Source organism: Capricornis sumatraensis, chromosome 3 (assembly GCF_032405125.1).
Source record: "Capricornis sumatraensis isolate serow.1 chromosome 3, serow.2, whole genome shotgun sequence".
NCBI classification, from domain to species: domain Eukaryota; kingdom Metazoa; phylum Chordata; class Mammalia; order Artiodactyla; family Bovidae; genus Capricornis; species Capricornis sumatraensis.
The window spans coordinates 3,758,748-3,782,642 of NC_091071.1; the positions used below are offsets into that span (position 1 = coordinate 3,758,748).

The 23,895-nt window shown below is 51.4% G+C and overlaps 2 protein-coding genes across 5 annotated transcripts; both read right to left on the bottom strand.

The window, feature by feature from the left end:
• Nucleotides 1–746: 746 nt before the first annotated feature.
• INTS15 (integrator complex subunit 15) lies at nucleotides 747–12,113 on the bottom strand. 2 transcript variants are annotated; one of them, XM_068968818.1, is made up of 7 exons: nucleotides 11,922–12,113; nucleotides 11,286–11,450; nucleotides 8,714–8,879; nucleotides 5,926–5,989; nucleotides 5,465–5,694; nucleotides 4,589–4,628; nucleotides 747–1,487 (listed from the first exon to the last, which is right to left on the bottom strand). In XM_068968818.1, exons 1-7 carry the CDS (start codon nucleotides 12,111–12,113, stop codon nucleotides 1,286–1,288), a joined length of 1,059 nt encoding a protein of 352 aa, XP_068824919.1. In that variant the 3' UTR covers nucleotides 747–1,285. The 2 variants fall into 2 exon arrangements, with proteins under 2 accessions (XP_068824919.1, XP_068824918.1); XM_068968817.1 differs by having other exon boundaries at nucleotides 5,465–5,989; nucleotides 11,286–11,507.
• A 1,455-nt stretch (nucleotides 12,114–13,568) lies between these two features.
• On the bottom strand, nucleotides 13,569–22,048 carry ZDHHC4 (zinc finger DHHC-type palmitoyltransferase 4). Of its 3 annotated transcripts, none has more exons than XM_068968787.1 (8): nucleotides 21,992–22,048; nucleotides 21,386–21,553; nucleotides 20,677–20,800; nucleotides 19,646–19,719; nucleotides 18,284–18,462; nucleotides 16,489–16,614; nucleotides 15,309–15,553; nucleotides 13,569–13,859 (listed from the first exon to the last, which is right to left on the bottom strand). In XM_068968787.1, the coding sequence occupies exons 2-8, from the start codon at nucleotides 21,442–21,444 to the stop codon at nucleotides 13,569–13,571; spliced, it is 1,098 nt and encodes a 365-aa protein (XP_068824888.1). In that variant the 5' UTR covers nucleotides 21,445–21,553; nucleotides 21,992–22,048. The 3 variants fall into 3 exon arrangements, with proteins under 3 accessions (XP_068824888.1, XP_068824889.1, XP_068824890.1); XM_068968788.1 differs by having other exon boundaries at nucleotides 21,386–21,614; nucleotides 21,992–22,040; XM_068968789.1 differs by lacking the exon at nucleotides 21,992–22,048 and having other exon boundaries at nucleotides 21,360–21,519.
• Nucleotides 22,049–23,895: the final 1,847 nt, after the last annotated feature.

The window sequence follows — 23,895 nt, forward strand, 5'->3', positions numbered from 1 at the left end:
TAGTTCATGGCTCTCAAAAGCAATTTAAAAGCAGGGTCCTACTAGGCTTTGCTTGCAGACCGGCTCCTACACATGGCTAGGGTGGTGGGAGCCTGGCTGAGCACTTCTGGGGCCCACGAGGGCCTAGAGCTCATGCCCCTGAGACAGCACTTGTGGTCAGTCAACTGCATCACGGACTTGCGACCAAGGCCAGCCCTAGTGCAGCGGTGTTACCCTCAGGGACATCTCAAACTCCAGACGTCTCACACACACACACACAAAACCTGGTCTCATCTGGCCTTACAGGGTCTGGTCTGCAGCCAGAAGTAGCAGGGTAAACCGCCACAAGGCTGAATTTCATCCCTACGAGTTGATCTTAGTCCTCAGCACTCACTGTTCGCTGTAACCGCCTCTCACACCTCACCTTCAGCCTAGGGGAGCCCAGCGATGGGGTTACTGAGTCTCTATCCCTCCTCCCCAAACCAGTAAGTGAGGCCTGAGTTCTGTCCCTGAGGGCAGAAAGGACTTGTGACTGAAGCAGACAGACCCCGGCGCTCGGCACAGGGTGGGGAGCATCTGCGGCGTTTCTGGCAACAGGAGCGGCTAGAATCGTATCCAGTCTTCTGACCAGGACCTCGGCAGACTGGGGAGGACACTTCCAGGGGCCCGGCCAGTAAGTTTTCAAACACATTCCATAATGGTCTACGAGACGGTTTAGAAAAAATTTATTTGAACATATGAAAAGAAACTTTAGGGAATCCAATAAAACAGAGAAGTTCCTCTCCTCGGTGCTGGGGTCACACTCACAGGATTCCCTGACCTGTACCAAGTGCTGGGTGCAAGCTTGCGATGCCAGTGGTTCAGCCTTGCTCCCTGAACTGTGGGCATGGCCTGTGTCTCGGTGGGATGCAGCCCACCCGCAGGGAGGAAAGCCAGGCAGGTGGGCTCGGCGATGCTGGTCCCCCATCCACGCCCCTTGGCACAGGTTCAGGGTGTGCGTCTGCAACGACACGCTGGACCACAGGCTCACGGTCCTGGCAGCTTCTAAAGGTGCCCACGCAGCTCTGCAGAGGGCTGGGCGATTTTCCTTTTGTTGGTCGCATCTGGACTTTTACAGATGTTGACAGGGAGGAGGTGCCTAGATGCTGATATCACTGAACTTTGGCACCAACCGGATCCTGTGGTGAGGAGGGGTCGCCTGGCCGCCCCCACGGCCTCCTCTCCGCTCACCACCCTCTCCCGGGAAGGCTTCCTCCAAACCAGGCGCGGAAGGCACGATGCCAACTCGGCAGTTCATGGAGCCAGGCTAGTGGATGGGCCTGAACGGGAAGGTCATGCCTGAGATGAAGGTGTGCCCAGGGTGCGTGGGCAGGGCGGGGTGGGCAGCCGGGTGGGCTGGCACGGCCCCGTAGCCCAGTGGGGGCGTGTGGATGTGGGGGTAGAACCCAGGGGGAAGCCCCGTGTGGGGCGATTGCTGCACAGGGCCCGAGATCACCAGCTGGAGCAGGCTGCGGAGACAAGGAGAGGGGTTAGGGTGCGCCGGCTCCAACCGCGCCACCTGCCTGCTGAGGGCCACTGCAGGAGGCGGCAGGCGGCTGACGGCACCAGGCCCCTGGGTGAGGAAGGCTGTGTGCACAGGAGGACGGAGGGGGTGACCTGGAGGCGGTGGGATGTGGACTGGGGGGGCCTGGAGAGGGAGAGGCCACAGTGGCAAATGACAGGACCCTGTCCACAGCGCCGGGGAGCAGGGGCCCTGCGGTCCACAGGCGCTCCGGACACGGCCTCGGCGTCTGTGGTTCGGGGACAAGCGCGGATCAATGTCTGTTTCGGCCTCAGCCATCCATACCCGGGGGGTCGTTGTGACGGAGGAGCCACAGCAAAAAAGGACGGAGGGCCACGCCTCTCCGAGGCATTCCGAATGGCTGAGTCCCAGCTAAACACCAAGCACAGCCACAGGCGGCTGGCCCTGGACGTGACCCTGGCATCCAGCGTCCTGAGGTGGCCCAGGCCTGGACCCAGTCCTCAACCACTCTCAGGGGCCCCTCCCATCCCACTCCCACCCCCAGGAGCCTTAGTCCTCCCCTCCTCAACTTCCTTCCTCCTGGGTCTGCACCCTCCTCTCTGCAGTTCAGGACGTCCACAGCCTCTGCCTCCAGGAAGTCCTCATGAATTCAATGTCACCTCCACCGCTGGCCCCTTCTGGACCCCCCGGGAGAGGCTCCTCTCTTTCCTCTTGTCCTCTCTGACCCGCCCTCCCCTCCCAGCACAATTAGCGGGGCGTCTTAACTTCCTCACCACCTCTAGCTGGGCCGCAGGGACTCAGCCTAAAACCAATCCCCTCCTTCGGGACACAGGCTTCCTCCCCAGCCCCGCTCCCCTGACCTCTGCTCTCCCAGCCTCACCCCAGGGTCTCCACTGTCTCACCCAGCTAGGGAATCCCGTCTGCCAGGCCCCCTCTATGCCCCTCAGCGTCCCTGTCGCCCAGGGCCACACCGTCCCCTCACATGGCCCTGCTCTGCTGCTGGAGTCTCTCCAGTGGGGCCACTTCACTCCCCTAGGAACCAATGCGTTTCATCCTCTGTTTCACCCCCCAGACGCCTGCCTGGAGCCCCCCGGCCCCTCTAGCCAGCAGCCGGGGGAATAGCCTCTGGCCCATCCTTTGACCTCAAGTTCAGCCTGCGCTCAGCCGGTCACACCTGCCTGCCCTCCCAGGCCCCGGCAGGGCTGGTAGGTCGTGCCCTGGGCAACTGGGCGCACACACTGTGCGGTGGGGCCGCCAGGCACGCTCATCTCTGTCCTCACTGCCTGCCAACAACGGCCCTGGAGCCCCACCATCCATGTTAAAAACCAAGGGGAAGGAACATTCCTCCGTATTGAAAAACCCTCGGAAAGAAGATTAATCATCCAACTAACTTAACTTGACCATTCTCATTCCTGTAAACCCGCCCACCTGCACGCTGCGTTCAGCTATGTACATTTACTGTTTTTAGCAAAGACGCACAATACTTTGGCCACCTGATGCGAAGAAATGACTTATTAGAAGAGATCCTGATGCTGGGAAAGACTGAAGGCAGGAGGAGAAGGGGACAACAGAGGATGAGATGTTGGACGGCATCACTGCCTTGATGGGCATGAGTTCGAGCCAGCTCCAGGAGTTGGGATGGACAGGGGAGAGGGTGCTGCCGTCCATGGGGACGCAGAGCTGGACGCGACTAAGCGACTGAACTGATCAGTGCCCACACTTCCAATGTAACGTTACCAACTTCCTAAGTGTCCCTATGGATGGGAGGGTGAGGTTGCTTCCAGCTTCTTTGCTATTAGTGATACTGCCTTTGCATGAAACAGCTTTGTACACACAGTTCTTTGCTTCTTGGATTCAATGAAATTAACCTGATTCAGAGACACACCTGGGTTACAAGGTGATGGGAGACAGGACAGCAGCGAATGCTCCTTAGGTGCTTCCTGCCTATCAAGTGCTGTGCAACCTGCTTCTTCTGTGTTCACTCAATTAATCGTCACAAAAATGCCATGATCAGGAGCAGGGCACGGGAGGCAGGGGGGCCCCGAGGCAGGTGCCATGGTTTTCTTGATTTTACAGAGAAAACGAAGGGGGCAAGAACGTGCCTGAGGCCATATAGATAGGCAGTGGCAAGGCTGGAATTCTCCCCAGCAGCTGTGTGACCACACGGTTCCTGCTCACCACTTTTACCACAGCCTTCCCCCAAATTAGGACAAGAACCGCCACCACTGAGGGGGAGACGGCCGTGCACCATGGACAAGGAACTCTGCAAACGCCAGCTCGTTTAAACCTGACTGTGACCCTGGAGGCACGTAAAGCAGTGGAGGGGGAGACAGAGGTGACAAGGTGGCCCAGCGCCACTAAAAGCCACAGGCAGAACCGCACTCGGAACCTGGTCTGTGCCACCCAATGTCAGGGCGCTGGCCTGAGCCACACGCTGTGGCCCAGGGCCGTGTCCCTGTCCTGCCTCCCTAAGGGCTGTGTCACTGTAATGTCACCAATGGTGACACAAGAGCATGACGACACACACCCACACTGACTTTGTCAGCGATTAAGGACACTCAGGAGCTTCCCCGGTGGCTCAGACGGTAAAGCATCTGCCTGAGTGGCAGGAGACGAGCAGGAGATGCAGGTTCCAGCCCCGGGCCGGGAAGATCCCCGGGAGCAGGGAATGGCTGCCCACTCCAGTGCTCTTGCTGGAGAGTTCGATGGACAGAGGAGCCTGGCGGGCCACAGTTCATGGGGTCGCAGAGAGTCAGACACAACTGAGCGACTAAATAACAACATCAAAGGACACCCCAGCTCACTCCAGCTTCTCCACTGACACTCAGCAAGACGGCCGTTTTTCTCACCCTTCCGATGGACGCTCTGCGGGGGCTTCCTCGCCTGCGGGTTACGCTACCACATCCACCTCCTCCCTACACTGATCGTCAGGGCCTGGGGGGATCCCTTACACACAGAAGCCCTAGACCCTGCTGACCAGCTCTACCCAAGGAAGCTAGGACAAGGGGTCCACCCTGCCCTGCACACCCCCCACCCCTGCCTCTACCCCCACGCCAGCCCAGCCAGGAGTCTGGGGAGGGCACTTACTTATTATGAGGCAGCCTGGAGCACAGGGTTCTCAGGTCATCTGAAATTAAAGGGACAGAGAATTAAGGAACAGCCAGCAAATGACAAGGGGAGAAGCTCCCGGATGTTCAAGGCCACCGGCAGGATAATCACAGTGCCTCGCTCTCATCTATCACTGCTCAGAAACTGGGTTCTCATTTTTCTTCCGTATTTGCTTTAACACAACAGGCCCCCAAGAGAAGACGTCACTTAGGAAAGGGGGCGGCTCTGCTGAGGATCCATCAGATGGGTGGGGAAGGGCCCAAAGAAAGTGGATCAAGGCTAAGAGGGAGATATGAGGCACACGGGTCACCCATGGGGCTGCCATCAAGGGCTGGGAGCCGGCAGTCAAAGAGCAAAGGCGGGCATGTCATCAACACCAGGTCATGCTCCCGGGCAAGTTCCAGCACTGAACACAGGAGAACTGAGGAACCCCCTAAACAGGTGATGGGAATGTTTCCTGCACTCGACTGTGCGTTCCACTGTATATAAATTATGCCACAAAAGGAAAGAACTGCACAAAAAGAAGATTCCCTTGGAGGAAGGACATGAAGCTGTTATTATCCACGCTCTGGAGGAGCCCCAGGTCTGAGCACAACAGCCAGGAGACACCGGGATGTCTCACCGCGGGGTTCTACCTGGAGGCATCCTGGGACTTCTGCCCTCCTCCCTGCAGTCACCAAGAGGCAAGACGTTTTAAAACCAGAGGAAAGAAGTCCTTGTCCACGAGCCCCTATTTTCTGTTTGTTTTCTTTTTTCAATTCTTTTTTTAGGTTCTTTTTTGGGGGGAAGCCCCTATTTCCTTCCCTAGAGGGGGTGGCGGCCCCACCCCAGGGGGCCCGGCCAGCCATCACCCACCTCTCGTGCACAGCAGGGCCCCGGAGGCCATGGCCACCTGCAGAGCCTGTGCGAGCCGGTCCAGGGCGAGCTCGATCTCCTGGGAGGCGTTGAGGGGGTTCAGTTCGTCCGCCAGCCTGTTCACCTCCTCCACCAGCGGGACCATGTGGTCAAAGAGGACGAGCCCCAGGCGGCCGTACAGGTTCTTCTCGGTCAGGTGCGCCTGCAGCATCAGGAGCACCTGCAGCACGCTCAGGTGCAGCTTGGAGTACAGGAGGTGAGAGTCCCGCTCCGCCCCGCCCGAGTCCTTTGGGACTTTGGCGGCGACATGGCCATTGGCTAAGGGGGTCTTCTTCTTCCTTTTGTGAGCCAGGGGGGCCTTCACGCACCAGCGGATCAATCCGGTGAGCGGCGTGAGCTCTAAAAATCCTATCGGGAGGTTGGCAGCAATTGGAGTATTCAGGAAGGTGATGAGGATCAACCTGGGGTCCTCCAAGATCCAGTTGACGATCATCTCAAGCAAGTCCAATGGGGGGATGAGATCGTCTGCAAACAAAGATGCATTCAGAAGGGTCCTCGGGGACAGGAGACGGGAAGATGGACCTCCCAGCTCACAGGACTCACCACCCGATTCCCTGTGCCTCTGTCCTCTCCCGAAGATGGTGTACCTCCGACTCCTCTCCTGGAACAACCCCTCCTGAGGGCTGGTTCTCACCTGACTCAGCGTCCCGGGACCCTCAGCCTGGCCACGGCAGGGCTCCAGAAACATGTTAAGTCGAAAATTCCCAAGAACTCCATTATGCCTTGAAGATTCCATGTGTCAATTTAAATGAATCCACTCTCTGTATCTAGGGGGGTTTTATTCCATTGGAAAAGACCCTGACGCTGGGAAAGATTGAAGGCAGGAGGAGATGGGGCCAACAGAGGATGAGATGGTTGGATGGCATCACCAACCCAACGGACATGAGTTTGAGCAGACTCTGGGAGATGGTGATGGACAGGGAAGCCTGGTGTGCTGCAGTCCATGGGGTCGCAAAGAGTCAGACACGACTGGGCGGCTGAACAACAGTAACAATCTATATCTAAAACCGCTGCCACACTTCCTCCCTCCCCTGGGAGTAGGTTTCGTCCGTGTTTGGTGACCCCTGTGGTCTATCATGTGCGGTTAGCCCGGGCCCTCGTGGACGACTCCTGCTGTCTGGCACCAGGATCCGTTCAGACGCTGAAGCAGACATTCAGCACCAGCCCTCGCTTCTGCCGCCAGTTCATCACCTCTGTCACCGAACCGGTTCAGTGACCGTTATGGTGGCCTTCGGGGAGCAGCTCAGAGTCCAGACAGTGATCTGTCCACTGCTAATGTCAGCTGCCAGCCCCTGTCTAAGCTAAGCCTGGCCTCCTGTGATCCCCAAGATCTGGGACATTCCACAGCAAAACAGAGAAATTATAATGACAAATGCTGACACTCATTCTGAGTTAACCACGTGCCAGGCACCAGTCTCCTTCACACGGATTAACTCAACCCTCAAACAACTCATCTATTATACAAAGGATAAGGAAGCTGAGACACCGAGATGCGAAGTCATTTCCTCCAGACTCACTAAAAGTACACGGTGGAGCGACTTCTCCGGCAGTCCAGGGATTAAGACTCCTCCCTCCCAGTGCAGGGGGCCCGGATTGAATCCCTGGTCAGGGAAGATCCCACATGCCGCATGGCGTGGCAGAAAAAAAAAAAAGTACATGGTGGGCCCAGGCTTGACCCCAGGGGGCTTTTAACTGCGAGGCGACACCACCTATCCTGGGATGGCAGCACACTGCCCCTGGGCTATCTGTGCACACAGCAGCAGACCCCCGGCCTCTCGTCCCTGGGGCTGTGCAGCCTTCAGCTCATGACAAAGCTAAGGCTGACGGAGTCCCTGCCAGACTGCTGTGGCCCAGGGCCACGTTTGAGAGCGGAGAGCTGGGGGGAGTGAGTCCCACATCGGTGTCAGCTCCCTAGATGCTCTTTCACAGGGGCCACTGGCCTCTGCCCTAAGATTATCTGCTGTTTTGTGAATGAGCCGCCCATTCCCTGCTGCTATGCAATGACGGTATCAGGAGGCAGCAGCTGTCTAGGAGTTGGACTTGGCAAGGTAAACACTGGTGACTGACTCTGTCCCCTTGACTTCCCAAGACGTGTCCGTCTGGGAAACGCCAAGTCCCAGGCCCACTTTTCCAGCAACCCAGCCCCTCCCCAGCCCCGCACACACCTCAGCTGAGGCATCTCCAGAGCCTGAAGGCAGTGTGTGTACACATGTTGTGTACACATGTGCTCTGTGTACACACGTGTGTGTACCTGAGGAGCCCATCTCCACAATCTTGCTTCGGGGAGACCCGAGTTCTCTGTACCCATCAGGCAAGAGGGTGTTCTCTTTGGTTAGGTGAGCTCCTTCCATTTTGGGGTTTTGGAGGTGGAAACACCCCAGGTAGGCCTTTCCGTTACCCGAGCGCTGGCCGCAGCAACTGCTATGCTGCTGGTGGACCCCATGCCCGCCCTCTGGGCCACCGCCCTGCAGCTTGTAATTTTCGTGGCTCCAAACTCATCGTGTTACACACATACAAACACAGAGAGCTTCTTGTATGCCAATCACACCTTGGCAGTGGTTTAAAAAAGAAAACAGACATCACTGACATATCAGACTGGCAAGCTGACCTAAGAGAAAAATGCCCCGTCTCATGTCCGTTCGAGCACACGAGTGGTCTTCTGTGAACACTCTTTCCTTCTCCACATGTTAATTAATCCATTTATTAATCCAATGTTAAAACCAATTTCTGTTCTTGTTGCGCTGGAGTAACTGATGAAAGGGCAACTGCGATGCTGTGAAATTGCTTTAATTAAATCTTTCCTATGAGAAGACAAAGGACCTGAACACTGTTGCCAGCTGTTAAGCACTCTTGGGACGCCTCTCTGGAGAGGGCCAGGAAAGGTGCCCTGCCATGGCGGGGTGCTCGCAAGTCCAGCCACCCATCCCAGACACCAGACCCTAGCTTGCTGGGCTCTCTGCCACTTGGACTGTTCAGAGTCAGCCAGATGGGATTCACTAAGGAGAATTCCCCATTAGGAAATCCCAGAGATCTAAGTAACCCATGCCTTTAGCTTTTAGCCTGAAATAAAATATACACTGCAGAGGGAAAAATAAAAAAACAAAGCATTTGCTGGCTGGGTGGTCAGTGTACATACCACTGGCCATCAGCTGAAGCCGTTTTGAGTGCAACAACCTGTTTAAAGTTTACCTGACGACAAGTCGTACAGTGCGGTGACAGAGGTGATGAACTGGCAGCAGAAGCGAGGGCTGGCGCTGAATATCTGCTTCAGTGTCTGAACGGATCCTGGCACCAGACAGCAGTAGTCGTCCACGAGGGCCCGGGCTAACCGCACACAATAGACCACAGGCGTCCGCTGGAAAGAAGCCACAGTCCATGTAAGTAGAGGTGCGGAGCGCCAGCAGACGAGCAACCATAAACATACAGTGAAGGTCAGAACCGGCAGGACCCCTCCCAGGAAGGGAAGATGTGACCAGCTTACTCAGAAGCAGGGACTGGCAAGTGAAAGCCTGCAGACCAAATCCTTCCTGCCACCTCCTTTTGTTTTATTCAAACACAGCCCTGCTCCTGCGCCACAAGGGCAGAGCTGAGTAGGGGTGACAGAGATCACAGGACCCGCAAAGCCTAGAAGGTTGACTGTCTTGCCCCTTTACCTGAAAGGCCTGCTGACCCCTGCTTTGAAGTCTACTTGGGAAAAATCATTCTTGACTTCAAGTGGGGAAATGACTGTTTTTGTAACCCTACAGGTAAGACTCTAAAGGTAAAAATTAACAGTTGGCATCACTTTGATGTGCTCTAGGAGAGTCTGTGAACTGCCATGTGACGTACAGCAGCACTCTATCAATTTCTCTTACAATCTTCTCCCAGTACAGATACATCACCACCCTCCGGTCCTTTTGCCCTCCTGGTCAGATGCCAACCTGTAGCCACATTCAGCAGTTGCTCAGGATGCCAGTTCCAGGGCTGAAACAGGGCCTGGGTGTCAGGGTGTTGGCAGGGTGTCAGGCCAGGCTGTTCATTCAGGCACTAAGCCAGCCATCTCTTACACCCTTCCTCGGAGGAAGCTGCAGCGCATGCCACTGGGTGTCAAACCCTGACCCACGCCACAAGACCCTTTCCCGTTGTTAACATCTGCTTTCACTTTGCTAGAATGCCAGCACAACAGCACCGCAAGAGATAAATGCAAAACCACAGGATCAATTTCAAGGCGCTAAACTTAAGCTAGGTTGCCAAGGGATAGAGGTTATCTCGAGGTTAAAGACAACACGAGAGATGAGTTCAGGGGCCCCAGAAATCAGAATAGTGACAGTTAAGGTTCATTTCACTAAGATCTACCTGTGTGCTACAGAGAACAATATGTATTTTTACTAGCCAAATGTTAAAGACTAAAAAGATCACAGGAAAAAACATTGAGATAAGTTTTTTAAAAACACAAATGTCATCAAGTCCTTGGGAATGAGGCAAGTTTGAGAAACTGAATGTGGTAAATTCTGTTAACGTAGCTGCTGCTGCTGCTGCTAAGTCTCTTCAGTCGTGTCCAACTCTGTGTGACCCCTGAGACGGCAGCCCACCAGGCTCCCCCGTCTCTGGGATTCTCCAGGCGAGAACACTGGACTGGGTTGCCATTTCCTTCTCCAATGCATGAAAGTGAAAAGTGAAAGTGAAGTCGTGTCCGACTCTTTGCGACCCCATGGACTGCAGCCTGCCAGGCTCCTCCATCCATGGGATTTTCCAGGCAAGAGTACTAGAGTGGGTTGCCATTGCTGAGGACCACGTTAATAAAAATTTTGAGTTAATAATACTCTAAATGGATTAGGAATTTTTCAACAACCTTGAGTAACAAAAAACCAAAACAAAATAGATCTTCCAAAAAACTACCTAACACAATCTACTGTGCGTGTGTGTGAAGTTGGCTTCAGTCGTGTCCGACTCTGTGTGGCCCCATGGACTGTAGCCCCCAGGCTCCTCTGTCCATTGGATTCTCCAGGCAAGAATTCTGCAGTGGGCTGCCATTTCCTCCATCAGGGGATCTTCCCGACCCAGTGATCGAGCCCATGTCTCTTATGTCTCCTGCATCTGCAAGCGGGTTTACCTTATTTCCCCTTAGATATTTAAAAATACTCTAGAAGGCTTCTATGTCCATATCCATTAGAAGAGCAATCAACTTAGAAGTGGCACTCTGGAACAACTCATAGGCTTACCGATCTAACTATAAAAAACAAGAATACTGGAGTAGGTTGCCACTTAAGTTTTCCAGGGGATATTCCCCACCCAGGGATCAAATGTGTTTCCTGCATCTCCTGAACAGGCAGGTGGGTTTTTTTGTTTTGTTTTGTTTTGTTTTTTTTACTGAAGGATAACTAATGTACAGATTTTTGTTATTTTCTGTGGATTCTTTAACATAGGGGAAAAAATTCTCTAGAAACCAAAGTGAAAGTCACTCAGTCACATCTGACTGTTTGCAACCCCATGGACTGTATAGTCCCTGGAATTCTCCAGGCCAGAATATTGGAGTGGGTAGCCGTTCCCTTCTCCAGGAGATCTTCCAAACCCAGGGATCAAACCGAGGTCTCCTGCATCGCGGGCGGATTCTTTACCAGCTGAGCCACAAGGGAAGCTGGAGAATACTGGAGTGGGTAGCCTATCCCTTCTACAGGGGATCTTCCCGACCCAGGAATCGAACTGTGGTTTCCTGTATTGCAGGCAGATTCTTTACCAACTGAGCTATGAAAGAAACATCTTCAGAGACTTGCAGAAGTACCTGGAGCCAGGACGCTGCACACTCCAACACTGGGATTCGACACACAGCCACTGCCATAGAGACAAGTTTTCCCAACAAGCTCATCCGGCTGTCATCCGCTTTGTTCCCTTGGGGACTGAAAAGGGATGAAAAAATAATCTGCCGGACAGAGTCCTTGGTTTGCTCCTGGAAATAATTGCACATGATTTCAAGAAGTTGGAGCTCCTGCAGTGAATTTAATCTCTGTAAAACAAATCCGGGAGAAGCGGGGAGAAATGAAGTGTATTAATTAATTCACACGGTAAGAAAACACACTATTTTCCCTCAGGGAACTTTTCACCTTCCTAAAGCCCGGGTCCCACGGAGTAGAACTAGACTGTTAAACGTAGGGAAATGTCCCTCTGCGTCATTATGCATCACCCTGTGGGATTCACGGTGACCTACGGTCTCTTCCTTTAACAAAACCTTGGAGACGTGGGGGTCACACACCCCGTAAAACGGGCAAATTGGCAGCTGCTGAAAGAACCAGGCCGAGGGCTAGGGCAGAGCCGCTGCTCCGAAGGGAGCTCGCGGTGGTCTACGCTTGTCACCAGGAAGGGAAGAAGGGAGCCGGGGTTCACGGATCGGGGCGGGGAGCCTGCCGGCCGCCCGGCGCACCTTGGGCTGCGCGCCGCGCTCCTTGGGCACCTGGAACACGAACTCCTCGAGCAGCTCCACGGGGCCCTTGTCCACGATGGGCAGCGGCGCGCTCTGCAGCTGGCTGCTGAAATAGATGTCCAGGTGGTACAGCACCTCCTTGGCGGCGCTCAGCGCGTCGCGGCGCAGCAGCGAGTGGCGGATGTCGCTCATGGTGCGGCCGCGGCGGCCGGGTCGCCGGGAGCGCCGACGGACTTCCGCTCCGGGGCCCCCGCGGACGCGACAGCCGCCGCCGCCGCCGCCGCCGCCGAGACAAAGAGGCCGCGGCCGGGCCTCCGCCCGCCGACCCCGGGCCTGCGCCGCGACACCCCCCGCCCGCCGCCGCCGCCGCCCGCTCGGGCCCGCTCAGGGGGCCATCGCTGCCCCCGTCGGCAGCCGGCGGGCACCACAGCTGCGCGTCGACAGCGCCACCGACAGTCCTGTGAACCAGACGCCGCGGGGCCGCGCTGCAGCGGAGTCTGAGCGCGGCGACGGCGGCCCGCAAGGGCCAAGCGCGGGCGGCGGCAAGGGCCCGCCCTCAGGGGGCGCGCCCCCTGGCGGCCCGGCCCGCGGGAACGGAAGCGACGGCCCCGCCCACTCTGACCCCGCCCCTGCCGAGGGGAGCCACACCCCCCCACCCCCGGCCAAGGCTCCCAGGGCCCGTTGCCCCCCACCCACGCCCCAAAGACCCTCCCGGGGCTCCCCTCGCTTTCTCCACGCGGCGTTCAAAGCTTGCGCGCCTGATTTCACTGAGCTTTTCCAAGGACAGGGTGGTGGTGCAGGGCCCTGGCTCAGGCCTCAGCCATTCATTCACTTTCAAGATTGAATCTAGTCTTAGCTCTCAGGGCTGCAATGACGCGGAATGATACCCCCTAACCCGCAGTTCCTATTCCCCAGTGCCCTCTGGAGCGGCGCGGCCAGCCTGGGAGGGCCGCAGGAAACCGGTATCCTGCTCCTGAAGACTAAGATCTGAAAATCTAAAAGCCCTCAGCACCTTCTGTGAATCTCTTTTTCCTTGCGTTCATCTTTCTGCAATGAATTAACTGGGGCTTAGTTCGGGGTTTTAAAAATAGGGCAGAAATGACTTGAGTGTGGCCACAAGAGGCCAGTGGAGGGCAGGCAAGAGGCCACAGAGATGTGCAGGTGGGTCAAGGTGAGGATGCTGGATGTGGGTCAGGACATAAAAATTAAAAAAAGCCATGGTCTTTCCCTGGGGACGATGGAAAGGACATCAAAGAGGGTGCATCCAGGGACAATTCCAAATCACAGGGACCCTCCTGCACATCGGTGGACACAGCCATGAGGCCCCTCCCATCTAGGTCCCCAGCCGGAGACCAAGGTCAAGAGGAACCTCTGAGAAGTCACCTTTGAGTCCTTTGGCACCAGGACTTCAGAGATGCTCTGTTCAGCCAGCTGAATGAACAGAGGATGAAAGGGTTTATTAGCAGGGTACCTGGCAAGGATTAGACACCCAGCAAATACTAATTTCCCCTCCTCTCCTTAGCCACTGAAAGCCAACTCATAAACACAGTGAAAACCAGAAAAACAAATGAACCAATGCTTAGATCGTATCCATGTGTATAAATAAATGTATACTATATTTAAAAGGCAGCAACACTCTTCCCATCCCTATTTCTTCTTTCTCTCATAACGTGCAGTAGCAGGTAGAAAGATCTCCCGAAGGTTGCTCCAAAGCCCATGCGAGTGGATGTTCCGGTAGGCCTGGGGCTCCGCTGCTGGGGGTCTGGCCATGTGAGGACAGTGCTGGCACCAGGCTCGGCTGCCTTTGTACCACTCATTAGTGGTCTGGTTAATGGCAGCCAGGTACAGAGAGAAGCACAGATAGCCCCCCAGGAGGAAGCTCAGCACCACGACAAAGCCCACCAGGAAGACGATCCTTGGGAAGGTCAGGAACAGGTACTGGGGACAAAGAAGAAGCAGCATGTTAGACAGCCAGGCTGTGACCTAAGTCAGGGTCACCCCCACCAGCCAGGGTCTTGTCCACACACATGGCAGAGCTGCCTCCCCGGCTCCCCCATCTCTGACCCACTGAGGACAATCAGAGACACAGAGGGCATAGACAAAGAGCCCAGGAGGAAATCCTGGTGTGTATAAGAACTTCATATGGGATAAACGGAGTGCGTACATTGAGGGAAAAGGGGAAGGGCACTCAGGAAATGGTGTTATGCCAGGTGGCTATGCAGAAAATAAAAATAAATGCAGATCTTAGTTCATACATCAACATAAAGTCCAGACAGAAAAGATCAGTTTCTCTCTGAAAACAATATGACCACAGAAATACATGTACAAGGGTATTCACTGTAGCATCAGCCCCTCTTCCCAAAAGAAACAGGTTAAATGTCCATCCAGGAGGTAGAACAAAACTCTGGGATAGTTATGCTATGGAACAATAAGGAGCCATTAAAGTGAGGTCAATGTTTGTGCATTAATTTGGAAAAGATGCTGGTAATATATTGCCCACTGAGAAAAACAAAATGGAAAAATCACCATGGAATCCTGTTTGTGTAAAAATAAAGCTAACTCTGTGAAGGTGTATGGCCATATAAAACAGATACAGGGGGAAAAAAGCCTGAAATAAACAACAAACTATAAAGGTGTTTGCCTCTGGAGAGTGAAATTGTTGGGAGAGGAATAATTTCCAGTTATTTTTGTCCAAGATAGTTCAAATTTTCTTTTCACTCCCAGCTTTATAGAGATATAACTGACAAATAAAATTCTGAAAGTTTAAGGTGTAACAATGTAACATACAACATGATTATCTATATTACACAGTGAAATCATCACAGTAACATTAGATAACGCATCAGTCACCTCATATAGTTACAATGTGTTATCCTAGTATCAAATAATTAGAGGGCATAACACACACACACACACCAACACCCTAAAATGGACTTATCCTACAATCCACAATCATACTGAATACCTATTTTCATACAGCAGCTTATAAATGGAAGTTCATAGCAGCCTCAGCAGTAACAGTCCAAAACTGGACATTACCCAAATGTCCCTCAAATGGTAACTGATAAAACTGACCCATCCACACCGCAGAATATGGTGCGGCAGGAAGAAGGAATGAGCTACTGACACACAGAGCCACCTGGGTGGATCTCAAAGCAACTGTGGCGAGTGGGAAAAACCAACCCCTAACTGCCACTGTAGGGTTCCACGGAGGTGACAATCGCGAAATAGCACAACGATAGAGAGGACAGATGGGTGGGAGCCGGGCATTAGGGATGTGGGGAGGAGGCTGTGGGGACCAGGGGAACCACCGAGGGTCTGTAGTGATGGGCAGAAGACCACCTTGAGTGCAGTGGCTGTTCTGCAAACAGCCCGCGATGCGGTTACCTGAACAAGAAAGACAGTGTCGACAACCTGCAGGTGGCCGAGGTCATCGACGTAGGTCTGCAGGTACACGTCTGACATCACCACCAGCCGGACCAGGAACACGGTGCTCACCACGGCCATGGTGGCAGCCGAGGCCGTCAGCGTCAAGAGGTAGGAGAGGAAGTACCGGGTGTTCCAGGCCCCGACGCAGTTGTTCACCCATACACAGTGATGGTCAAACCGGTGCACACACCGGTTGCACACACCTGCACAGCAACAGGGGAGCCACAGCCCCATAGGTCCTTGGTAAGGACACCGGGCACACCTCCCGAGGACGCGACACACGGGCATGAGCACTGAAGGCCGGGGGAAACGGCAGCTGCTGCCGCCAGAACCGCAGGGTAAAAATTTTAAAGCTCATGCTTCCACTTAAAAGTCACATCAATTTTTTGGATAAAGATGAACCATATCAATGTAGATGTGGATATTAAAAGAAAAGGATGTTTTGGTACTGACTCAGTCACTGAAAAACTATTACCAATGTTTAGAAGAGCCTGGGTGTATGAATCAGTTCTTCCAACTATAAACTTTATGAACTCTAAATACACATCAAGAATGTCCAATAAAAAATTGATGTTTACTGACTGAGATGTACCAGTGATGTAAAAAACACACTGAGTTCCAAGGAATTAATATGAAAAGAGAACATAAGCAATCCATGAGTGATATTTTTATGTTTTATATTGATTACACGTTAAGATGGTATTTTAGGTATGTTAGGTTAAATGAAACATATAATATTAATTTTGTCTATTTCTTGTTTACTTTTGCGGTGCAGCTACTGGAAACTTTAAAATCCCCTACGCAGGTCACAGGACACTTCTGTTGGACAGCAGTGATCCAGTATCTCGGGCATGCCCTAAGAGGGTAGGCTCTGCCAGGACTGAAGTCAGCAAACGCAAACATCCCACAGAAGCATCTCTTGGGCAGCAAGCCCAGCCACCAAGGACAGGCTGTTGGACCCAGAGCTGAAGGCTGCTCATGAGAACACAAGGCTTCACCCCCCCAGGTATGTTAAAGAAACCACGATCAGGTCCCTACCAGCAGTGGCCGCTTCTAGATGTATGTAATATTCTCTGACAGACAGAACCCACTTGTCTGCTGGGCGAGGGCAGAGCTGGAGGCGCCAAGGAAGACTTACTGCAGTGCTTGGACCGCGCTGGTTTCCTTAAATCACAAGTAGGGCACCTCACGTTCTTTGGGAACATCACTTCATCGAATTCATAAACTTGAAGGAACAGTAATTCGTTTGCTTTTGTTATGGTACCTGAAAAAAGGAAGGGGAAGTTGTCAGTTTTGAGCTACACAGTCGACTGGGTGTTCAAGCAATCTGTCCTGGCAAAATACAACTAACATTGCTATGTTTAGCATTCCAAATAATTTATTTTTTAAATTAACAGCTTTATTGAGATATAGTTCATAAAACCAACCGACTTGTTTATAGTGTGCAATTCCATGGTTTCTATAGTCACAGAGTTGCACAACCATCACAAACAGCTTCAGAACATTTGCATCACCCCAACAAGAAATGCTTTAACAGTCAATCTTCACTTCTCTCTAGTCCCACAGGCAACCACTAATCTATTTTCTGTCTCTATGGATTTGCCTTTTTTGAACACTTCCTATAAATGGAATCATACAATATGTGGTCTTTTTTTACCTGGCTTCTTTCACTGAGCATAATGTTTTCAAGGTTCTTCCATGTTACAGCAGGTATAAGTACCTATTCCTCCTTATGGCTGAGTAACATTCCACTGAAGAGGTGTGTCTCTTTTCATCTATTCATTAGGTAGTATACATTTTGTCTTTCAAAAATAGAAGTTAAAATAAAAGAATGGGGAAAAAATACCCAGCAAGTATCCAGCAAAAAAACAGTGTAATAATATCAGACAGAGGAGCCTTGAGAACAGTGCATTACTAGTAACAGAGAGGCTCATTATATTTAGAAAAAAGAATCCAGAGATAATACTAATCCTAAACTTCAATACTCCTGAGTATGTATAACTATTATACACATAAATATTTAACAGCTTCAAAATATGTGAAGGAAAAAAATCTATCAAACCTACCATTAGAATGAGATCACATACTCTCTGAGTAATCAATCAAAAAAACTTAGTATGAATATTAAAAGATCTCAACATAATTAACATCTTCATCTAATAGACTTATACAGTTGCCTGTATCTAAGAACTAGATGATATATACTCTTTAAGAACACATGGATTATTTACAGAAACTGACCACATACCTGGACATAATGCAAATATCACTAACCATTTAAAAGAAAATGTATCCTACAGACTGAAAGCTCTGTAGATAATACAATTAAGTGAAAGTATCAAAAAATAAAAGTGTATGGCAATTTTTAAATAGTTTTAAATAATCTGTGAGGCAAAGAAGCAAAAAATAAAGTTAAAAGAAAGTACACCTGTGTGCGTGAAGAAGGACAAAAATAAAATTAGAAAACACTCAAAACGGAAGGTCAGGCTTCCCTGGCAACTCAGTAAAGAATATGCCTGCCAGTGCAGGAGACATGGGTCCGATCCCTGGCCCGGGAAGATCCCACATGCCTCAAAGGCAACGAAGCCCGTGCACCACAACTATTGAGCCCGTGCTCTAGAGCCCGGGAACCGCAACCACTGACGCCCATGGGCCCTAGAGCCTGTGCTCAGCAACAAGAGAAGCCCACGCACCACAACGAAGAGGCGTCCTCACTCGTCACAGCGAGAGCAAAGCCCGAGTAGCGCCAAAGACTCCGCGCTGCCATAAATAAATAAGTAAAATTTACAACAAACAAACCTGAACGTTCAGGCACACCTTACATAGCAAATCTTCTGCAAAGCCCTTAGAGAGATCACTACTTGTTTGTAACACTGTCAACGAGTCGGACAGTTGAGCAGTCACCAGTTTCTATATTAAGAGCCTCAACTTACCAGGGTCGGTTACACAACTTAGAGTGAAAAAAACCAGGTTTACAATCAGCAGCAGATAAGGCAGAAAAAGGTAATACAAAGAGAACTCCAGCTGTTGACAGAGGCCGAATATTTCCCAGGTGTATTCGGTATAAACCATCCCTTGCAAGATGAGATGCAGGATAACGAAGGTATAGTTTCTGGAAGAAATAGGTAGACGACTTGTTCACAGGGGCTTCTCTGTGAAAAACCTGTAGCATGCTATGGATTTAAAAGATGCTCACTCCTTGGAAGAAAAGCTATGACCAAGCTAGACAGCATATTAAAAAGCAGAGACATGACTTTGCCAACAAAGGTCCATCTAGTTAAAGCTATGTTTTTTCCAGTAGTCATGTATGGATGTGAGAGTTGGACCATAAAAGCTGAGCGTCGAAGAATTGATGCTTTTGAACTGTGGTGCTGGAAAAGACTCTTGAGAGTCCCTTGGACTGCAAGGAGATCCAACCAGTTCATCCTAAAGGAGATCAGTCCTGAATATTCATTGGAAGGACTGCTGCTGAAGCTGAAACCAATACTTTGACCACCTGATGCAAAGAACTGACTCACTGGAAAAGACCCTGATGCTGGGAAAAATTGAGGGCAGGAGGAGAAGCGGACAAGAGAGGATAAGACAGCTGGACGGCATCACTGACTCGATGGACATGAGTTTGAGCAAGCTCCGGGAGTTGGTGACAGACAGGGAAGCCTGGCACGCTGCAGTCCATGGGGTCGCAGAGTCAGACACAACTGAGCGACTGAACTGAACTGATGCTATGGAAAGTGAACCAAGGGACACCATTTCTTTTGGGCTTGAGATAAAAGTAATCATGTGAAACCTTTCACCTACTGCCTACCACACAGTAAGTATTCAATAAATGTTATCAATTATCATCATCATCTTTGTTGGGAATTGAGGTCTCAGTATTAGATACATTTCTTTTTATAGAAATCCGTGTCAATATTTTCTCATTCTTTAAATATTTCTATTTAAAATTAGGTATGTTGAAACCCCAAAGATATAAGGCAGATTATCCATGAGTAGAGGGTCTGAACCCAGGACTCTTGATCCCTCCAGCATCGTGCCCTGTAACACGCTGGAAACGAACAAGGAACCTCCTGAAGCCAGAGGACAGCAAGAGCTAACAAGCTAAACAGAATAGTAGATACTGCTACTGCTGCTGCCAAGTCACTTCAGTCGTGTCCGACTCTGTGTGACCCCATAGACGACAGCCCACCAGGCTCCCCCATCCCTGGGATTCTCCAGGCAAGAACCCTGGAGTGGGGTGCCATTGCCTTCTCCGATAGAAGATACTACTAATACTTAAAACTCTGAAATAGAAATACCTTGTATGGAAGAGGTAATGAAGCACTCTTAGCATGGCTCTCTGAAGACATTCTGGAATTATATATGAAAATATCTAAAACAAAAGAGAAAGGTTCAGTTTCATTTCTCATTACCCGCCCCCAACTCTTAAACAAACTAGATGCTTCACTTTCAACCGGCAATATTGGTAATACTAAGGCGTGTTTCTGCTTATGAGCAGAAAACTGATCTAAGTGAGAACAGAGGAGGGCTTCCTGCAGCAAGCCTTCCTTTGATGCCCACTCCTCCATTTCTACCCTGACCTCACACAAGGCACCAACTGGGAGTCTTCAGGCAAAGGGAAGTGAGCAGAGGGGCTGGGTCAGATGACGCTAATGTGAACTGCTAACAAAACCTTTCCCTGCCCTGCATTCAATCCTAGGTCCCAGAGTCCACTGGGAATTAGCCTGGGTCCCTCCCAGCCAACTCCCTCCCAAGGCGTTTTACCCCAATTCTGCTCTCTCTGATCCCTGGAGGAGTGTGGGCAGCCTGATGTTCAGCTTTCTGTTCACACAAGCCCCAGTTTCACCCATCAGGGCCCTCCATGCATACACTTCTCACATCCATGCCCAATTACAGGCATCAAATCCAGAGAAAAACAGCCAGTCTTGAGAATGATAGCTTTGGAATATACCACAACTACCATAAGTAAAAGAGCAAGTGAATGAACAAAGAAAAATGGCATCATCTTTTCGTTCTGATGGAAAACTGGTGAGCCGTGTGTGTGTGTGTGTGTGTGTGTGTGTGTGTGTGTGTGCTCAGTCGTGTTCAACTCTTTGTGACCCCGTGAACTGTAGCCCATCAGGCTCCTCTGTCCATGGGATTCTCCAGGCAAGAACACTGGAGTGGGTTGCCATGCCCTCCTCCAAGGGATCTTCCGGACCCAGGGCTTGAACCTGCATCTCTTTTATCTCCTGCATTGGCAAGCGGATTCTTTACCACTAGCGCCACTCAAGAAGCCCAAGCCTTTCAGACTGGTGGTATCCAAGTGGTCTCCAAGCATCACTGTTACCTGTGACCCTCTGCTGATCAGGCCTTGCAAGTAATGGGTTTTCGAGCCTACGCAGATCATCACGAAACCAAGCAGCACCAAAGCCAGGTAGAGCAAGAAGAGGACCAGAAAGTCCATCCTGGGGCTACGGAAAAACAGAAAGAGTGTGACTGCTACTGAGGGATATAGTCCAATGCATATTCACAGACACTGATTCCCTAAGTGGCTCCTCAAACAGAATTCTTCAGCCTTCAACCACCAACTGCCTCTCAGTGGGGCTACTCAGCTGGTCACCCTTCAAGAGTTTCCTAATCAAACCACTGTGGTCTGCCTTGTGGCATTTCCTGCCTGCAAATCCCAAAATCAGTGGGGAAGAATATGCAGAAAGCATCCGTCTTCCCTCAAATAGCACACTGATATGAAATGTACCCAAGAGAATCTGCTGGCAATACTATTGGAAAGAGGGTCCAGCAGAGGAGGTCAGGGGTCAGGATCAGTAATGGCGTCTTATGAAGCAACCCTCCAGGCCAGTGACCCCAACAATTAGGGACCACCCTTGGGGACCATTGCCAGTATTAAGAAACTGGTAACGGTTACTCTGGGCCTTGGCAGATATGATTCTGGGCAGAACTTCCCAATGAGATAACCAAACTGGAAACTCTCCACGAGATAAGACAGAAGAAATAAAGAGCAGTAATTCTCACGAGGTGATTCGGGGTCCCCAGCCTACATATTTCTTTTGTCTGGATAGCTTTCAGCGGACAGCTCTGGCGTTACTCCTCCGAACATTCACGGAGAACTCAAACGGCATCTCCTCTTGCGCAGCAGCGTGCGCCTGACGCAACGAGTGGCACCCAAAGCTACAGGAGACATGGTCCCCCTAGGAAGCTGGATCTGGCTGCAGAGACAGCAATTCAACACACACGATATGACAGACTAGGAGTCGGGGGCGGACTCTACTGTGGGAAAGAATGTGAAAGTCAGAGGATATTGTGCCCCCTTTAAGATTTCGAGAGGGCAAAAAAGCTAATCGGGAAGAAATAATCCAAGAGACTTGGATCTCGGTGTTTATCCCTATACTTAAGGAGCCCACGCTGGGGACCCAACAGAAGGGCATTCCCGAGGCTACACTCCGTCCGAAGATCCCAGCAGCTCCGGCCATTTCCCCGGGAGCCAAAGCAGGGCTGGGGGGCGGGGTTAGAAAGATCGGAGGGTACACGGAGGGTGTCTGGGCGCCGGGCAGCCCCACACACAACGGGAAAGGACTGGTCAGACGGGGAGACATACGACCCTGCGCCAGCCCGGGTACCTAACACCCCAGCGGAGGCTGACTTACCGCCAGGATCTGCCACCAACCAGCTGCGTCCTGGACGGCGCCTCCAGGGCGCGTCCCCAGACTTCCGGCGGACACGTGACGTCAACGTGCGACGCTATTGTTGGTCCGCTCGACTTCCGGCGGAAGTGCTTGTGGAAGGCCGCGGGGGCGGAGCTGTCTGTGGTGTTCTGCTCCCTCTGAGGTGTCTGTAGTTTCCCGATTGGGCACTTCCAGACCGACGGCTGGAGGTCCAGATTTGGAGAGCCGTTGCCAAAAATCTTACAAAAGACTGTCCCAGGCCTGGTGCGGCTGAGGACGCCGGTGTTGTGAAGCAAACAGCCACCCGCTGACCTGAGTAGAGCCCAGTCAAGGCCGGGCTCCCAGCCGTGCAGGGGCCGGGGCAACCCAGGACAGGCACACCTTCGCGCTCGTACACTGTGTCTTCGTGATGAACAGAGTTTGCTTTGCTTTCTGCCTGTTGCACCGTTTGGACTCGTCTGAACCTTTCCACTGGCTTTGCTCCTGCTGTGTCGGAACAGCTCTGAACATCCTGCCCCTGGGTGGTTGAGGATTGTTTGACTCCAAATATGGACGATAAGAAGGAAGGTTGTTTAATGATAGTTGAACCTGGAGAGAGAAAAGCTGCTTCCAAACATAGCATTGAGAAGGCCCCCGTGGGGTGGTTCCTTTGCCCTGACACCTCAGAATCCGCTGAGACCAGTCTATTCTCGATGCCTCTGAAAACATGAGCCAGGCCTATCCTCCTTTTGAGGGAAAATGTCTGTGATCTCCAAACATTGACATTAAAGCGCTTCTCTTTGCCTGTCTTTGCCATCTACCCCCAGCTTATTAATTCTTCTTCTTTTTTTTTTTTTTCCTATTTAAAAAACTTCCCAAGCTGGTCACTTTCTGATACATTATGCGAAAGGCATTCATGAACTTGAGGACACAGGATCGAGAAACAAAACCCCAAAATCAGAAAATATGATAGCACCAGGGAGGACTGTGGTTATGGATGGAGCCTCATCAAGTATGCGGAGTGGACGGATTTCATCAGTGTTTTCTGCGGACTCATCACCCTGCTGGTTAATTCTGAGCTGGTAGCTAAGTATTTTGATTAGCTTTCATCACTCAAAAGCACCAAGTTTTATTTTTAACCCCATTCATTTTTCTTTAGATGGTTTCAGTTGGGCCTCACTCTAAATCTTGGTTTGATTACTTGGGTATATTGTGCTGGACTGCTTTTCTTTAATTTTTTTAAATTTATGCAAGTAATACTATATTGTGTTCTCCTTGTAAAAGAGTCAAACTATACAGAACGAAAACTCCCTTGACCACCACCCCTCCCAAATCTCAGTACTTTGACAATTAATCACTTATTTAGTGTGTATCTTCCACAACTCTTTATACATTTATACACTGTTGTTTAGTCACCCAGTCATGTCCGACTTTTCACAACCCCATAGACTGCAGCACGCCAGGTCTCTCTGTCCCTCACCATCTCCTGAAGTTTGCCCAAGTTCATGTCCATTACATCAATGATGCCATCCAGCCCTTTCATCCTCTGACTCCCTCTTCTATGTACTTATTAAACAAATAATGTATTGAGGGACTGGGAAGCCCAGGTGGTTCAGTGGTAAAAATCTGCCTGCCAAGCAGGAAACAAGAGACGTGAGTTCTATTCCTGGATCGGGACAATCCCCTGGAGAAGGAAATGGCAACCCACTCCAGTATTCTTGCCTGGGAATTCCCATGGAGGGGGAGGAGCCTGGCAGGCTACAGTTCTGGCAGGTCTCAAAAAGAGTTGGACATGGCTTAGCAACTAAACAACAACAAATTGAGGGACATCCCAGGTGGTCCAATGGTTGAGAATCCACCTTCCAACGCAGAGGATGTGGGTTCCGTCCCTGGTAGGAACTAAGATC

Bases quoted from the DNA above. Each gene is read 5' to 3' on its own strand.
- INTS15 (XM_068968817.1), bottom strand. From the start codon at position 12,113: ATGAGCGACATCCGCCACTCGCTGCTGCGCCGCGACGCGCTGAGCGCC. The intron at 11,508-11,921 runs GTGCGCCGGGCG...TTTGTTTTACAG, and splicing joins AGCGCGGCGCGCAGCCCAAG to AGATTAAATTCACTGCAGGA. The intron at 1,488-4,588 runs GTAAGTGCCCTC...TTGTCTCCGCAG, and splicing joins TCCAGGCTGCCTCATAATAA to CCTGCTCCAGCTGGTGATCT.
- ZDHHC4 (XM_068968787.1), bottom strand. From the start codon at position 21,444: ATGTTCGGAGGAGTAACGCCAGAGCTGTCCGCTGAAAGCTATCCAGAC. The intron at 20,801-21,385 runs GTAGGCTGGGGA...GTTTTTCCGTAG, and splicing joins TATCCAGACAAAAGAAATAT to CCCCAGGATGGACTTTCTGG. The intron at 16,615-18,283 runs GTAAGTTGAGGC...TCCTTTTTTCAG, and splicing joins AAGTTGTGTAACCGACCCTG to GTACCATAACAAAAGCAAAC.